This window comes from Muntiacus reevesi, chromosome 11, assembly GCF_963930625.1.
Source record: "Muntiacus reevesi chromosome 11, mMunRee1.1, whole genome shotgun sequence".
Taxonomy (NCBI): domain Eukaryota; kingdom Metazoa; phylum Chordata; class Mammalia; order Artiodactyla; family Cervidae; genus Muntiacus; species Muntiacus reevesi.
The window spans coordinates 82,802,188-82,818,695 of NC_089259.1; the positions used below are offsets into that span (position 1 = coordinate 82,802,188).

General features: G+C 64.5%; 1 protein-coding gene across 14 annotated transcripts in view; it reads left to right on the forward strand.

The window, feature by feature from the left end:
• Window positions 1-16,508, forward strand: part of MCF2L (MCF.2 cell line derived transforming sequence like) — a 92,963-nt gene that overhangs the window by 69,896 nt on the left and 6,559 nt on the right. For all 14 annotated transcript variants that reach the window (XM_065901679.1, XM_065901681.1, XM_065901683.1 and 11 more), the window contains 22 exons: window positions 368-487; window positions 2,190-2,306; window positions 2,647-2,796; window positions 3,535-3,659; window positions 3,833-3,947; window positions 4,850-4,969; window positions 5,205-5,396; window positions 5,777-5,968; window positions 6,291-6,450; window positions 7,092-7,165; window positions 7,851-7,924; window positions 9,181-9,247; window positions 9,723-9,838; window positions 10,947-11,016; window positions 12,043-12,135; window positions 12,357-12,449; window positions 13,076-13,201; window positions 14,045-14,266; window positions 14,346-14,438; window positions 15,260-15,338; window positions 15,477-15,543; window positions 16,275-16,393. In XM_065901679.1, the coding sequence (XP_065757751.1) occupies window positions 368-487; window positions 2,190-2,306; window positions 2,647-2,796; window positions 3,535-3,659; window positions 3,833-3,947; window positions 4,850-4,969; window positions 5,205-5,396; window positions 5,777-5,968; window positions 6,291-6,450; window positions 7,092-7,165; window positions 7,851-7,924; window positions 9,181-9,247; window positions 9,723-9,838; window positions 10,947-11,016; window positions 12,043-12,135; window positions 12,357-12,449; window positions 13,076-13,201; window positions 14,045-14,266; window positions 14,346-14,438; window positions 15,260-15,338; window positions 15,477-15,543; window positions 16,275-16,393 (2,584 nt within the window). The remainder of the gene's footprint in view (window positions 1-367; window positions 488-2,189; window positions 2,307-2,646; window positions 2,797-3,534; window positions 3,660-3,832; window positions 3,948-4,849; window positions 4,970-5,204; window positions 5,397-5,776; window positions 5,969-6,290; window positions 6,451-7,091; window positions 7,166-7,850; window positions 7,925-9,180; window positions 9,248-9,722; window positions 9,839-10,946; window positions 11,017-12,042; window positions 12,136-12,356; window positions 12,450-13,075; window positions 13,202-14,044; window positions 14,267-14,345; window positions 14,439-15,259; window positions 15,339-15,476; window positions 15,544-16,274; window positions 16,394-16,508) is intronic.

The following is a 16,508-nucleotide window of genomic DNA, read 5'->3' on the forward strand; positions in this document are numbered from 1 at the left end:
TTGAAGTATAGCTGGTTTATAACGTCGTGTTGGTTTCAGACGTGCAGCAAAGGGATTCAGTTATCCGTATGTATGAATGTATACATCTTTACATTCTCTACCTTTGTAGGCTATTACAGGGTATTGAGTGTAGTTCCCCAAAAGGTCAGAGCTTTTGACCTTTAAGATCACAAGCCACGTAACGCTGTCATTCCAAGCAGTGACTGTCCTTCTCCGTGAGAGGTGGCGATGCTCCGAGTGCAGTGTCTGTACCTGGCTCCACCCCAGGCTGGCGCCGGCCTGGGGGTGGCACCCGGTCCTCCCTGTGGGGCCGCGGGCCGCTGTGAGCATGTGGACCCCAGACTGAGCGTGGCCTGTGTCCCCGCAGGCGTCCTTCCCCGCAAACCTGCAGCTTGTCCTCGTCCTGCGGCCAGCCGGGTTCTTCCAGAGGACGCTCTCCGAGCTCGCCTTCAGGTTCAACAGAGATGACTTTAAAATGAAGGTGCCGGTAAGTGCGCACCTCCTGTGGGGAGCGCCCGCTGTGCTCGGGGACGGGGTGGGGAAGTGGGTGTGAGCAACGCCCCCCAGCCGCAGCGGGACCCCTGCCTCACCTCCTCACTCCAGCCGGCACGGGGCAGCCCCGGTGGCCGCCAGCTGTCCTCGGAAAGCCAAGGCTGTGTGGACCCCTTAGAGGCTGCGCACCCGGGAAGCTGCGTTCCCTTGGGAGGCCAGCCACATCGAGTCAGGCTCCGGACTCGGGGCTGGGAGGGGCTGCGGGCTGGGAGGGGCTGCAGGCAGAGGACCCAGGGAGCACAGGGGCTTGTGCCTGGCACCTTGTGACCTCCCCAGCAAGACCTGCCATGCTGCTCTTGAAACCTGAGCGCCCCAGTGTGGGCCACCGTCCCCAAGGTCGGCTCTTCTATGACGACGGAGGGCCTTTGGCGGCCAGGGGTCAGGTGTGCAGGCCCCGGGCTTTGGAGGGAAATGGGTGCACCCATCTCTGTACCATCAAAAAGCCTTGGTTTCTGACACCGAGGGCGGGGGGTCTCCACCCTGAGAACAGTGGTCGCCCTGCACCCGGCCACGTGGGACCAAACCCATGAGTTCTCAGAACCCAGGTTCACAGGATCCATCGCCCATGACACCCCTTCCCCGGCCCGTTTCGGTCACCCTTCAGAACTTGGGAAGCGCTGTCCGTGGAGGGCTGCTGCTGCAGTGGGTCTGTGTTGCTGTCCTGGGGCCCGTACTGACCCAGCGCTGAGCAGAAAAATATTAAGAGGGCTGGTGGGTTCCAGCCTTTTCCGTGGTGGTTCAGTCGACACAGAGCAGACGGAAATCACAGAGGAAAGCCTTAAGTCCTTGAATAGCTCACCAACCCGTCTCCATTCCTGTTGGCGTAAGTCAGGGTGTTCTGGGCAAACAGCCTTGCTGGGTGGTGAAAAGAGACCGGATGTCTCTGCTGAAAGCTGGCACCGCAGCCTGTTCTTAAGAGAAGATGACATCTCTGTCGAGGGTCTCAACGTGGGTGCCCGGACGGCTGTGCGGGTGGCCCTCTGTGGTCTTAGGGCATCCCTTCCCCTCCTCCCGCCCCCACGTGGAGACAGTCAGCGTTGACCCAGGGCATGTCGGATGTCACCTCAGCCTGGAGCAGGCTCAGTGTTTAATAAAACACGAGGTGGTGTTGAGTGGCGCATGGACTGAGCCTCCAGGACCTTGGGGGCAGCGCCTGACAGTTTGCAAAGCAAAGGCAGTATTTTTATCCAAAGCTCGTGGACGCAGTGACCTCAGAAGGGCAAGAGCAAGACAGGAAACAAAGCTCATCCCGCGGGGAAGGGCCTCCTGGGCCCCTGCTCTCCACCAGGGCCGTCGTGCCACGCTCAGCACCTGCCTCCGCCTCATTGCAACCTCCTGGGTTTCGGCGGGAATGCAGACAGGCGGGTGGCTTTGACTCTGTGTCCAGAGAGGCTTTTGGCTCCATCAACGCACGGGCCCCCTCACCCATCAGATGCCCCTTGTCAGCAGAGTGCCCGGCTCCGTCCAGGGCTTTGCTCACCCCCGAGGGCTGTCATCTGACGAGACCGTGCGCCCATTTCATGGGCGGGAGAGCTGAGGCCTAGGGCACGTCGCACCCTGACTGCCGCAGAGGAGCTGGGAAGCCCCCCCGCCTGGGTCTGCGGGGCACTCTGCTTACGGCGGTCTCGCCCCCCCAGGTCATAATGCTGAGCTCCGTCCCAGAACTGCACGGCTACATCGACAAGTCCCAGCTGACGGAGGACCTGGGCGGGACGCTGGCCTACTGCCACTCCAGGTGGCTCTGCCATCGCACCGTGAGTCTCCCACCCCCGATGGCCCCAGGCCGCCCCGCAGCGCGGCCTCCGCCTGCCCCAAGGACCTCGCGCCGTTTCCCGAGCTCTCTCCCTGAGCATGAGCCGATGGTCTCAGCGGACCTCGGCCATCTGAAGGGAAACACGAGTCATGTCGGGAGTGGCTTTCTGGGGCCCAGGAACACGGGGACAGAGAAGAGCTCAAGCTGGGTTCCCGGCATCGCCCTCAGGCGGGTGCAGAGCCCGCGTCCGTGCAGGAGCTGAGGCTGAGGCTGCGGCCGGCCTTCCAGGCCCAGGAGGGCGAGGAGCACGGGCTTCGGGGTGACAGTCTCCTCCCCCACAGGCCATCGAGAGCTTCGCCCTCCTGGTCAAGCAGACGGCGCAGATGCTGCAGGCCTTTGGGACCGAGCTGGCTGAGACGGAGCTGCCCAATGACGTGCAGTCCACGAGCTCCGTGCTCCTCGCACACACCGAGAAGAAGGACAGAGCCAAGGTGTGTGCGGGAGATGGTGGGGGAGGGGGGAGGGGGAGGGGCAGGACAGAAGGGGGAGGGATGGGTGGGGGAGGGGGAGGGCCAGGGTGGGGCAGGGGCGGTGGGGGGAGGGGGGAGGGATGGGGCTGGGAGGGGTGGGTGGGGAGGGGGCGGGGCAGGGGGTGCATCAGGTAAGAGGAGCCCATGAGCCCCCCGAGGTGGTTCTGGGCTCCCGAGAACCTGATGGACTGTGACCCGCCCTTCAGAGCGTCTCTGGTCGGGCTCCCGAGTCCTGCTGCAGGGCCTTGCTGGTCCCCTGATGAGCTGGCACCCCTGATGCCCCGGGGAGCAGGCGGGAGGTGGGGGCGGACCCGGATGGCTGAGCTGACCTGCGGTCACGGCACACACTGGCCTCCTGATGAGTGTGACGGGGTCGGCCGAGGCAGCCACACACTGTGGGCTCTGAGTCAGAGGGGGCCCCGACCCACTGCCGGTCCATGGGTGCCCCTCACGAGAGCCCCCCGCCCCCTCTGGGTGCGGAGCGGACACGCAGGGCTCCAGTTTCCTGTTACTCCTGCCTGCTGCCCGGGAGACCCGTAACCCTACCCCGCCTGCTCACCACGCTGGCGCCTCCCAGCACCCCCTCCCGGGGCACCAGGCGGGCAGAGGTCGTCGTGGTGCCTTCTGACCCCTCGCGGCCCCCACCCGCGGCCACGTCTGGGGCTGGCGGCCTGGATGACAAGCCTGGACGTCCCGCAGGAGGACATGAGGCTGGCGCTTGTCGAGGGGCGGCGCGTCCTGGAGAGCATCCGGGAGCCGCTGGGCCGGGGCCCGGAGCAGAGCCCCAACCAGGACCAGCTGGACAGTCAGAGCACGGTGCAGAGGTGAGGCGGGGAGACACCAGCCCAGGCCCGGGCACGCCCTCCACCGTGCTGAGGCCCGCGGGGCCCCTGACAGGCCCTCTCCAACGTGGAGGGCGGACTAGCCCCCCGCCGCTTGGCACTGCGAGGAGGGGGCTTCACAGGCCCCACCAGCATGGCTGCCGCCCCTTCCCCAGGCTCCTGGCCCAGCTGAACGAGACCGAGGCCGCCTTTGACGAGTTTTGGGCGAAACATCAGCAAAAACTAGCGCAGTGCCTGCAGCTCCGGCATTTCGAGCAGGACTTCCGGGAGGTGAGTGGCCTGGGCTGCGGAGGGCGCTGGGGGTGGGCGAGGCGCCCTGCGGGAGCCTCTCGTGGCCTCGAGGAGCCGGGGGCCGGCGGGAACCTCAGTGCGTCGTGTACACCCTTCCAGACAGATTCCTGCCCCTTTCTCCTGCTTCACAGCTGTCCTTCACCTTCCGTGCAAATGTCAGATAACCTGGTCTGTGTGTCCAAGAAGGTCCCGCTGGGTTTTGTCAGGAATTGTGTCAAACCTGTGCCTCACGTCGGGGAGAGTCGGCATGTCTGGCCATCTGTTTAGATTTTCCTCAGTGTCCTTCACCACTGCTATATGGTTTGCACAAGTCCAGATGTGTTTGGTTGGGTTTCCACATACAAGCTTCATTTTTTAAGGAACCGTAGATGGTGTTATGCTTTTTATTCTGGTGTGTTGTGTGTTCATTGCTGTCTGTAGAGATACAATAGACTCTTGTGTATTTATTTTCTGTCCTAAAACCTTGCCGCGCTCAATCCAGGCTCTGTCTTGTAGCGTTTGCACACAGACCATCAGGCCACATGCAAACAGAAATGATTTGATTTCTTCGTTTTCGATCTGTGTGTCTTTGTGTCTGTTCTTTGTCTGCCCTCGTGCGCCCACCACTGGGATCGTGGTGATGAGAGTGGAGGGCCCTCCCTGCGGGCCGCGGTCCCCAGGGGACGTGTCCCTCACCAGCGTTACACCTGGAGAGTTGGCAGGGGGGTTTTGTGGATGTCCTCTCTCAGATCAAGGAAGTTTCCCTCTAGTCCCCCTTCCGAGGGGAGGCCCAGGCCCCTCCCCTCCATGCACCCAGTTTCCACAGCACCCCCCTCCTTCCCCCAGCCGTGGTCTTCCCACGATCTCACTGCCTGGCCCCTCCCCCCACTGCCCCGTCTTAGGTCAAAGCCGCCCTGGATGTGCTGGCCCAGAAGGTCACGACCTTCACTGATGTGGGCAACAGTCTGGCGCATGTGCAGCATCTCCTGAAGGACCTGGCTAGCTTCGAGGAGAAGTCCAGTGTAAGTGTGGATGTGGGCTGCAGGACCGCTGAGACTGCTGGGACCCCATGCCCGCAGTATCACCGTCCTACCCCGCCGACCCCCAGGCCTCCCCCAGTATGCCCCATCCAACCCCCAGCCTGCCCCCAGCCCGCCCCATCCGGCCCCCAGCCCGCCCCGCCAGCCCTGGCCGCAGGGGGTGCCCTCTGCCCCCGATGAGCTGAGAAGCTGAGCCGCCTCCGCTGTCCCTCCGCAGGCCGCTGTGCAGCGGGCCCGCGCGCTGTCCCAGGAGGGTGAGCAGCTCATCGGGCACAAGCACTACGCCGTGGACTCCATCCGCCCCAAGTGCCATGAGCTCCGCCACCTGTGCGACCAATTCGCGGCCGACCTGGAGCGGAGGAGGGGGCTGCTGGGCAAGTCGCTGGAGCTGCACAGCCTCCTGGAGGCGGTAGGCCTGGCCCCACCCTTGGTCCTGCAGAGCCACTCCCACCGGGGCCAGACCACAGGTGCTGGGTGGACAGTGGCTCCTGGCCTCTCGAGGGCTTCTCCTGAGACCCAGACAGTCCTGCGCCAACACTGGCGATTCAAGGACTCACCTGCCACAAAAAACCCAGAGACGACCAGCCAGCCAGTTCCCTGCACTTGGTCCTCGGTTTGGATGCGTCACATCCTGGGCAAGGCCCCTGGTTTCAGGCCCGCATCCCCGGGGAGCCCTCTGAACCTGGGCAGGAGGTGCATGCTTCGTCCTGCCGATGGTCTCAGAGGGCAGCGGTCAGCAGGCCGCCTGAGACGCCAGGACAGCCTCCAAGGTGACTTCTCCCCCCACAGTCCATGAAGTGGTGTGATGAGGGCATCTACCTGCTGGCATCACAGCCCGTGGACAAGTGCCAGTCCCAGGATGGTGCGGAGGCCGCCCTCCAGGAGCTCGAGAGGTTTCTGGAGACGGGAGCAGAAAGTAAGATCCAGGAGCTCAGCAAGATCTTCCAGGACTATGAGCCCATCCTCACCAAAGACCTGCTGGTGAGGGGACGACTCTCTGGGAACTTGGGAGGCAGAGGATGGACGCTGTCCCCCTCCCTTCCCACCCCATGAGGTCCCTGCCTGCTGGGAGGCCTGTGCTCTGAGCCCTGGCCACTCTCTGGGCCCTGCTTCCACCAGCCTCTGGACACTGCTGGACCCCAACTGCTCATTCCTGCCGGCTGTCCACAGCCTCCCGCCAGCCACCTCCTCCCTTGGTGCCCCCCAACCCTCTGAGGGCAGAGCGGGGCCCACAGGTGTCACAGTGACTCTTGGAGCATCACAGAGATGTCCTGCTGAGTCCACATGCCGTCTCCCTCCACAGGAGCATGTGCAGAGAGTCTTCCAGAAGCAGGAGAGCGTGGAGGAGATGTTCCACCGCAGGCAGGCCAGCCTCAAGAAGCTGGCAGCCAAGCAGACACGGCCCGTGCAGCCCGTGGCCCCGCGGCCGGAGGCGCTCACCAAGTCGCCCTGCCCCTCTCCAGGTAGGAGCAGCCGCCTCTCATCCCGGGGAACGCCCCCTTCTATCCAGCCCATTGTGTAAATAAAGTTTTATTGGCACTCGGGCCCCTCACTCGGTCCCTCTCAGCCGTGCTGCTCCCCGTTGTTGTGGCTGGGCCGGGTCCACCGTGGCTTCGAGGGCCTTTCCTGGGCTTGCCCCGGCGGTCTGTGCTCAGTGCCGTAGGCGGGATGGTTTTCCCCTCGTGTGGCTCGGCCCTCCACCCCGAAACCTCCTGGTTCCCCAGGCGCATCCCCTTTGGAAGGCAGGGCTGGGCCCTTCCTGTCACCTGTCCCCAAAACACAGCGCTCCAGCGGCTGGCATGGCTCCTGCCGTTTTCTGCAGCCCTGGCCAGTGTTGCCTCTCCACGCCAAGAGCCTCTGAGCCCAGCTGTGGGCCCATTCTGACTCCAGGCGCAGAGTTAACCCTGTCACCGGGAGCCGGGCCCCACTGCGGATGGCGAGCCCCGGGGGCTCCCGGCCCGTCTGCCACCGCCTCCTTCGTGTTCCTGTGCTTTCCTCCCCGGCTCTGGGCTGCTCGTGGCTTTTCCTAGGTGCCCCTGCGCGCGCATTCCGTCTCCCCGCCGTGAGACGCGAGGTCGCTCTCCTCTCCTTCTTCCCAAACCAGGCATCCGGAGGGGTTCTGAGAACCACAGTTCCGAGAGCAGTGCGCTCCGGAGGGGGCCCTACAGGAGAGCCAAGGTGAAGCCCGGCCGCGGGCCCACTCAGCGGCCCCGCCCCTACTCCGCGGCCCCGCCCCTACTCCGCGGCCCCGCCCCTCACTCCCCCTGTCCCCGCCCCCACGCCGCAGCCCCACCCCGCCTTAGCCACGACCCTCATTCCCCCTATGTCCGCACCCTCCCCCCGGCCCCGCCCTCACCCCCAAGCCTCCCCTCCAGGCCCTCCTGCCCCGCCCCTCATTCCTCGGCCCCGCCCCCAGCCCCTGACCCCGCCCCCTCACTCCCCTCTGCCTCCCCCGCCCTCTCCCCTCCAGGCCCTCCTGACCCCGCCCCCTCACCCCTTGGCCCCGCTCCCAGCCCCTGACCCCGCCCCCTCGCTCCCCTCTGCCTCCCCCGCCCTCTCCCCTCCAGGCCCTCCTGACCCCGCCCCCTCACTCCTCAGCCCCGCCCCCTCACTCCCTCGCCTACTCCTAGCCCTCTCCCCTCCAGGCCCTCCTGACCCCGCCCCTCACTCCCAGCCCCGCCCCTCACTCCTGACCCCGCCCCTCCCCCACTCCCCGCCTCCCCCGGGCCCTTTCCCCCCTTCCCTGACCTTGGGGCCTTCTGTCCGCCCCAGTGGGACCCGGGGGTCAGGCTCTAGAGCCGGGCCTTAGGTCTCACTTTCTGTCTCTGAAAGTGCGCCTCTTGGCCGGCTGCTCTCTCCGCAGAGTGAGGCGAGCGAGGGCCGGCAGGGCCGCGGCAGCTCCACCGGGGACGAGGAGAGCCTGGCCGTCCTGCGGAGGTGGGTGGCTGCCTCCCCGCCGCTCCGAGGACGAGCGCGGCCCCCCAGATCTCAGCCCGCAGCCCGCACCCCGGGAGGGTTGCACGCCGAGGAGCAGAAGTGGTGGGACACCACCCCCACCACCCCGCCCGCCCCCCGACCCCGGGAGGAGCAGCGCAGAGCAGAGCTGACCTCGAGGGTCGCCTGGCGGGTGCTGGGGTCCCCCTGCGTGTTCCTCAGGAAGGCCACGCTTCCCCCGCCCGGCTGGTGGCCCCGGGGCTTGAAGCAGCTGCGTTCTCCTTCCCTGAGCCCAGGGCATACGACTCGGGGGCACGGCCCTGGCTCTCGGGTCACACGGGCAGGGCCAGCCTCGGACCTGCCCGCGCCAGCCCTGCCCACAGCCTTGCCTGACTCTGGCCCCACTGGGTGCTGGGCATCACTTGTCTTTCTTGGCCCCCCGCACTGTCTCCTCCTGCCCCCCTCACCGTGTGGAGGGTCTGCTCGGTCCACAGCCCCCCTGGCCCCGCACACCGCCCCCTGCCAGGATGGCGCCTGTTCCTGCATAGACATGCCCTTGGGCACTAAACTCTGGACTTCACAGGAAGGCCCTGCCCATGTCCCTCCTCTCCTGGTGGTCACTCTCCCACGGACCCCCCACCTCCACCCCCGGGAGTGCCCTCCGCACTCCTGTCCACTTGGAGAAACCGCCCAGGCTCCACACTGCCCTGCGTCCACGGGGACAGCCTCCTTGCCAGTCCACACTACCCTCTGCCCCCGGTGGCAGAGAGCCCGAGCCTTTTTCTCCACGCCCCTCGCCACCCTGTGTGGACGATGGGCACTTAGAAGGCATGGGGCCTGGCGACGGGCTAGCCATCGTCTGCTCATGGTCCCAGCCCCAGCTCCATTTTCTGTTTAAAAATGGGGATCTTGGTCATAGGCAGTTAAAAGGTGATCCTGGTCCACAAAGCTAGGTCTGGCCCACCCGTTTGCAAGCCCGTGCCCTCCTGGGCATCCCTAACCTGACGGCACATACCAGGTCCCCAGAGATCATGCAGGTCCACTTCTTGTGGGAGGCTGGGGGGTGCCGTGGAGCAGGGTCTTCTCCTGGAAGGGGTCTGGGCGGGGGACTTGGAACTGTGGCCTGGGAGTGGGGAGGCCTGGGGGTTGGGGACTTGGAACCGTGCATGGTCTGGGAGTTGGGGCTCCTTTGGAGGTGGCCCGTGTTAGCTGGGAGGCAGTGGGAAGCAGCTTGTGCATGAGAGCACACCCGCCCACAGGCACGTGATGAAGGAGCTTCTGGACACAGAGCGGGTCTACGTGGAGGAGCTGCTGTGTGTCCTGGAGGTGAGGGTGGTCTCGTCCCATGCAGCCCTGCCGAGCCGGCCAGGAGCTGGAAGCCCATCGGCGGAACGTCCTCGGGACCAGGGCGTGTGGACGCAGGCACAGCTGCGCTGGAACGTGTTTGCAGGAAGAGGGAGGGGCTGTTGCCTAGGGATGGCAGTTCTGGGTGCGGGGACGCCCTGCCCTGGAATCTGGGCCGTGGTCGCAAGGGTTCAGGCACAGAGATAATCCATCAGAACGCATGTGTAAGCTTTGTCCCCTTCATAGGAGATGTGCCTGAGTTTAGAAAGGTTGAAAGGTGGCGAAATGGATGGAGGCCCCACCCACAAAAAAAGAAAGTAACTGATGCTGCTTGTAACTCACTCACATTTCTGTGCTTGTCCATCCGGAATGAATTCGAGTAGACTTGATTCCTAAACCTGAGCAGCATCACTTCCCTGGAGCCTGCCTCCTGTGCTGACCACTCCCTCCTCTGCAGGGCTATGCTGCGGAGATGGACAACCCTTTAATGACTCATCTCATCTCGACTGGCCTTCAGAACAAGAAGGATATCCTGTTTGGAAACATGGAAGAAATTTACCACTTTCATAACAGGTTGGGCCTTTGTTTGGGTCACTGGAGGCCCCGCCTGCCGGAGCTTTGCTGGAGAAGAGCCTTCCCTCCTATCAAGGGGGATAAGCAGACGGGCAGCAGGCTCGGGTGGGACAAGCCCAGGGCAGATGCTGAGCGGCAAGGAGTTACAAAGGGGCCGCGTGCCCGCAGGGCCAACCCTGTTCTCGTAAGGGATGGCCACAGAGCACACTCCTTCCTACCCATCCCCCCCTCGTGGGAGTGCCAGTGGCCTCTGCGTGGTTTTGGGGAGACGTGGGCAGTCCTTCTGGGGCCGCACACCCTCAGCAGTCTCAGGGGCTCATGGGAAGATGAATAGCGGATGCAGAGGGAATCAGATGGGGCAGAAGCCTGGGGTCCTGAGGAAGGCTGCCGTGCACCAGTCCCTCCAGCCTGCCCACAGACAGGCCTATGGCCGTGGGATCCAGCCCCATCTCCCTGCATGCCAGGGGCACTGGAACTTCTGTCTGACCACCTGCTTTTGCCCCTGTCCGTAGCCTCCGTCACCTGCTGCTTATGAAGTTGCGTTTCAGGTGCACCTCCCTGAGAGGTTAGGGTGAGCAGGTGGCCTGGGCCCTCTGGTCCTTCTACGTCCTTGGCCCTGGCTCTCAGCCGCCCTCAGTGCCAGGATTTACCTGATAGGTGGGTGGGAGTTGGAAACCTAGACGAAAACTCAGCCCCAGGCTCAGGGTCAGCACTGCAGGGTGGAGGGTCCTGAGGGCAGGACCCTTGAATCTGCAGAAAACCCACTGAGCAGTTGGGCTGCTGGGCCTCAAGAGGCCCCCTCTGCTGCTGCGGCCCCTCAGTCCGTGTCTGTGTTCTCCAGAAACAAGGCGTCCCCGCGGGACCGCGGCTGCGTGTCCCTGAGCGTTTGGCACCGTCGGGACCTGGGGAGGGACAGGTGTGGGCTGCAGGCCCCGAAATCAGACGGCGCGTCCCTGCTCACGGTCTCGTCCAAGCTCGTCCGAGCTCACGGTGCTCGGACACCGTCCAGAGTCGGGATAGGCGTCTGGAAAAGAACGTCTAATATTTGGTGACCAGCGGTCATATTCTGGCTGTGTTTTCGTGATCTGTCACAAACTTCCTCGTCTAGGATATTCCTGAGGGAGCTGGAGAACTACACGGACTGCCCGGAGCTGGTCGGCAGATGCTTTCTGGAGCGGGTACGTGCTTCTCAAATGTGTCCTTCTGCAGGCCTGGTGCCTTGAAGTTGCTCCTTAAAGCCACAGTGGCTTTAAGTTCTGTCACAGTTCCCATCTGGCCAACCGAGATTACAAGGATAGATGTTTCCAGTTTTACTGAGACGCCGTGATGCTTTTTGTTAGGGCTGGAAGAGCACTGTTTCCCTAAAATCCAGTAACTAGCTCAAAAAAGAAAGAAACCTAGGACCTGAGCTTTGAGAGCCGCCAGGATCAGAGGGCATCTGAGTTCTGATCGCGAGTGTGCCGTGCTGACTGTCCTTGCCAGTGTCAATTCCCTGCTGGTCCCTTGTGCACCAGCTGACCCTGGGCAATCACACTTGCTCTGAGGCATCAGTCACAGACGCGGGACCACCAGTGGGCTGGGGGCCGTGGACAGGCTCTGGGAGCAGCAGGATGGGGTGCAGGACCCTGAAACAACAGGCAGAGGCCGGCGCCCTGGCAGGAGCTGGCGCCGGGGGCAGAGGAGGCAGAAGGAGCCCTGTTTGTGCTGCACGCGGTCTGGCGTGCCTCCCAGTGCTGTCTGAGATCTGGGGTGGGGGTGTTGCCAGCATCCACCCCTCCTGGGGACCCAGGGGCGGCAGGTGCTCAGGCCGCACCCCCAACCTGTGGAATGCGGACCTCAGCGGGGCTGGCAGTTACCGTTTCATCAGCCTGCCGGCCGTCCCGACCCCCGCGCACGTGCTGCTGAGTCCTTCACAAAGTCTTTGCTGGTTCTGTTGTCTCTTTATCTGTTTCCTGAGGCCAAAGTCAGCCACACGGACCGAATGTTTCTAAGAGAGGTGCCAGGACTAGGGCAGCCCTGAGTTGGAGCTTCTGCGCGGCTGTTCCCTGGCTGCCCGGCCACAGCCATGGCGTCTGAGATGGAGGGGGGGCCCAGACTCCGGGAGACATCAGGCGGGGCCCAGGGAGCCGGGCGCCCCCGCCCAGAGGGCTGTGACTCGGCCGTGGGTTCTGAGACCCCCGTGACGCGGCCCCGTTCCCCGGCAGATGGAGGAGTTCCAGATCTACGAGAAGTACTGTCAGAACAAGCCGCGCTCTGAGAGCCTGTGGAGACAGTGCTCCGACTGCCCCTTCTTCCAGGTGTGTCCCGGGCCTGCGTGGGCGGTCCTCCATGGGCAGAGGCTTGGTGGGGGGGGGGGGGGCAACAGCTGTCTAAGGGGCTTGTGGTGGGGACTGTCCTCCACTCACTGACTCTCGGAAGGAGGGTGACGGCCATCTAAGGGTTGTGGTGGGGACAGTCCTCCACTGGCTGACTCTCGGAGGGAGAGTGACGGCTGTCTAAGGGGGTGTGGTGGGTGCAGGAGTGCCAGAAGAAGCTGGACCACAAGCTGAGCCTGGACTCCTACCTACTGAAGCCGGTCCAGAGGATCACCAAGTACCAGCTGCTGCTCAAGGTGAGAGGCCAGGCATCCCCGGGACCCCCCAGCCTGGCCCAATGCCCCCTCCCCGGAGCCTGGCTCTGGCCTGGACGCCCTCCCAGCTGCACACCACACAGTGGCAGTCGCCCTAGCCCATCCGTGAGCTCCGCGGTCTCTGGACAACTCCCGCCCATGTCTGTGGGGTCCTGGCTCCCCACAGGGCCGCCCGCGTGCTGCCCGTCGTCAGGGGCCAGGGGCGGGGACACAGGCAGGCAGGCCCTGCCTCCAGAGCACACGCGAGGCCGCCTGTGTCCTGCTGACCGTGGCGTCCTGCGGAGCAGATCCCCAAGGTCTGAGAGCGGGCGTGAAGAGCTGTGACAGGTGCTCGTTCGTTCGGGGGTCAGACCTGGAAGGAGGGGCTGTCAGAGATGTGAGCTGTGGCGGGTGCAGCTAGGCGCAGGATGGGGTGCTGGGCCAAGGGGATGGCAGGCTGACCATCCCCCACACCCTGCACCGAGGCAGGGGGTGAGTGCCCCAGGGCACATGCGGTCTTGCCCCACCAGTGACGCCCACACCCGTGTCCCAGGGCGTCCCAGCCGCTCTCCTGGGAGGGGCGGGGCTCAGTGTCCAGAAGGCAGTGACCCTCCCCGCCTCCCCCCCAGGAGATGCTGAAATACAGCAAGAGCTGTGAGGGCGCCGAGGACTTGCAGGAGGCCCTGAGCTCCATCCTGGGCATCCTCAAGGCCGTGAACGACTCCATGCACCTGATTGCCATCACTGGCTACGAGGTGAGGCCCCACCCATCCTGCCAGCCTGGGGCGGGGCCTGAGAGGGCCCATCACAGGCGGGGGTGGGGGGTTGCCTTGCACGCACATTATCCCATCAAAACCCGGTTCTGCGTGGCCGCCCTGCGGCTCATCAGCAGGTAGAAGCCCCAGACATTTCCACCCCAGGGTGCGTCTCAGCGCTGACAGGGCTCAGGGACCACCCCCTCCTGGTCCTCCCCTTCACAGACAGGGCTTGGGAACCACCCCCTCCTGGTCCTCCCCTTCTCGCTGAGACAGCGCCTGACAGCGAGATGCCGCCTCTCCATCCCTGTGTGCTCAGGCCGCCCCCTGGCTCCTCTCCTCTTTGTAAATCCCTTCAGCACTCGTCGTCTCTCTGCTTTTCCCTTTAGTAGACTTTCTTTTTGTAGCAGTTCTGGGTTCACAGAGAAATGGAAGGGAGCATTCAGGCCTTCCCATGCCCCCGCCCCACGGGTGCACGTCGGCCCGCACAGCCCTGCCTCCCATTGGAGTCGGGCGCCCGTCACAGCTGATGGGCCACTGCTGACCCTCCACCCAGAGTCCACAGCGCACGTCAGGGTCACACTGTGGTTTTGGACAAGTTGGTGACCAGTGTCCACCGTGATGGAGTCCCACAGAGCCGTTCCCTGCCCCAAACATCCCCTTTTCATCCCCGCGGATGCCCTGCAACCCCTGACCGTCCCACTACCCTTGACTCTCCCGAGTGTCGGCAGCTAGGCCCCACGAGCCACAGCCCAGCCCCCAGACGGGCTTCTGCTTGGCCTCGCATCCGAGGCCCCAGGCCTGCGCTGGGCGTTAACCATGCCTCCTTGCGCCCCACCCCAGGGGAACCTGAGCGACCTGGGGAGGCTGCTCATGCAGGGCTCCTTCAGCGTGTGGACCGACCACAAGCGGGGCCACGCCAAGGTGAAGGACCTGGCCCGCTTCAAGCCCATGCAGCGCCACCTGTTTCTGCATGAGAAGGCCGTGCTGTTCTGCAAGCGGCGGGAGGAGAATGGTGAGGGCTACGAGAAGGCGCCCTCCTACAGCTACAAGCAGTCTCTGAACGTGAGTGCCCCAGGCCGCGCACCCGCCTTCCAGGGTGGGCGCCCCGCCGGAGGCCCACCCGCCCGCTCTGCCCTCACAGATGACGGCCGTCGGCATCACGGAGAACGTGAAGGGTGATGCGAAGAAGTTCGAGATTTGGTACAACGCCAGGGAGGAAGTGTACATCATCCAGGTGGGCCCCGGGGTCTGCCCGGCCCGTGCAGGTGCTGGTGAGCAGCTTCGGCTGAGGGCCGCCGTCTAGGACCCTCTCAGGCTTTATCTTCCAGAGGCCAGCACCCCCCGCCCCGTTCGTGTGGGGCTGACCTGGGCTCTCAGCAACAGAGCCGAGCCCTGATGGGGAGCAGGGACCCTGCAGGGCGGAGGGGCTCTGGAGGCAGGGCAGCAGGCTCACAGTCCCAGGCCCAGCTCCTTTGTGCCTGGACGGCAGGGTGGCGTGGGCTGCCCGTGTCACACATGCACGCTGTCACGCATGCACGTGGTCACACGCACCTGGCTCTCGTGCGGGAAGTGTGTCCTCACCTCTCCCTGGGGGCGGGAGGTGGTGGAGCTGTCAGGGTGTCCACGTGTCTGGCAGAGACCCCGAGAGAGCGGCCCAGCCTGGGAGGCGCCTTGCCGCATTGCCCACCACAATTCTGACGCTCTTGGTGGTCTGGGCCCCCGCGACCCTGGGGGATGTGGCCACAGGGCAGCGAGGAGGTCCCGGCGACCTGGTCACAGCTCACAGCCCACCAGCCGGGTCAGCCAGCCCAGGGCCCGCAGAGCTGCGGCAAGAGCGGCCTCAGCCATCGCCTGGCTCTGCTTGAGCCTGGGATCCTCAGAGCCCAGCACCCACCCACATGGCCCTCAGGCGCCCTCATCCGAGGGGGGTCCTTCCTGCACCCCCAGAGCAGCACTGTCACCCCCCCGTTCCCACGTGTCCCAAGTCCCTGCAGAGGGATACTGGCACGCATCACGGTGGGCACACATTCATCCCTGGTCTGCTCTGGGGTGCAGGCACCCACTCCTGAAATCAAGGCAGCCTGGGTGAGCGAGATCCGGAAGGTGCTGACCAGCCAGCTGCAGGCGTGCAGAGGTGAGAGCCCATCCCCTGGGCTGCCCCCTGGGGCGCGTTTGGTCCCTTGGAGCAGCCCCGACCCTTGGCCCTCCAGGCTCCTGGAGGGGAGGGCGCACAGCCGCGGGTCCTGACCACGCTGGGCCCCTGTCCCTGCAGAGGCCAGCCAGCACCGCGCCCTCGAGCAGTCCCAGAGCCTGCCCCTGCCCGCGCCGGCCAGCACCAGGTGAGGTCCGCCGCATGGGGGGTTCCCAGTGGGAGCCAGCCAACCCGCACCACCGTGTCTCCCGGTCCCCAAGCCCCCTGCCCAGGGTCCGTGAGGTCAGCGTCAAGGCCTGTGTCTCTGGCCCCAGCCTCAGGCAGAGCCCAGTCCCTATGTCCCTGTTTTCTCCTGGGGAGGGGGCGGAAATCCTGTCACGGTCAGCGAGGGGTGGGCGGCCGTCCCGAGAGCAGCCCCGCACCCGCGTGTCAGAGATGGCAGAGCCCTGGGTGGTCGGGCACTGGGAGCACGCTGGCTCAGAGCTGCGGGGCCCGCGGCTCACAGGACGCAGCGGCGCGGGGGCGCGTTTCACACTGGCCTCGTTACACCTTTTCTGCCCTCGTTTTTCCTCCGTTACTTTATCCATTCACTTTTTGTTCACTGTTTTTTATGTAAGCCATGTCTAATTGTCTATGGAATAGGACATAGTCCAAATGAATAAACCACAGAACAATAGCTTTAAAGGAGAAAGGACACCCTGTGGGGGAAAAAAACAACAAAACCGCCTCTTAGTAGCTGTGGAGGTGGGTGTCCCCCGGCTGCAGCCGGAGACGGGAGGCGCGTGGCCACTGCCCGCAGCGCGAAACACCTGGCCCGAGAGCTAGGGAGGCACTCAGAGTCGTCCCCTCCCCACCCTCAGGGCCTGTGAACGCTAACGCAATGTTCTCTTCCTTTTTCCACGCGTTGGACGTCATTAGTCCCTTGAAAGGGAGCACAAGAAACATCAAAAAGTTAGAAGAAAGAAAAATGGACCCGCTGAGCCTGGAGGGATACGGGGGGTCGATGCCACTGCCGAGGGCCCCCGAGAAGGGCAAAGGTGGGTGCTGGGGCTAGCCTGGAGCACTGGGCTCCCGGAGAAGGGCAAAGGTGGGTGCTGGGCTGAGCCCAGAGTGCCAGACCCCCTGAGAAGGGTAAAGGTGGGTACTGGAGTG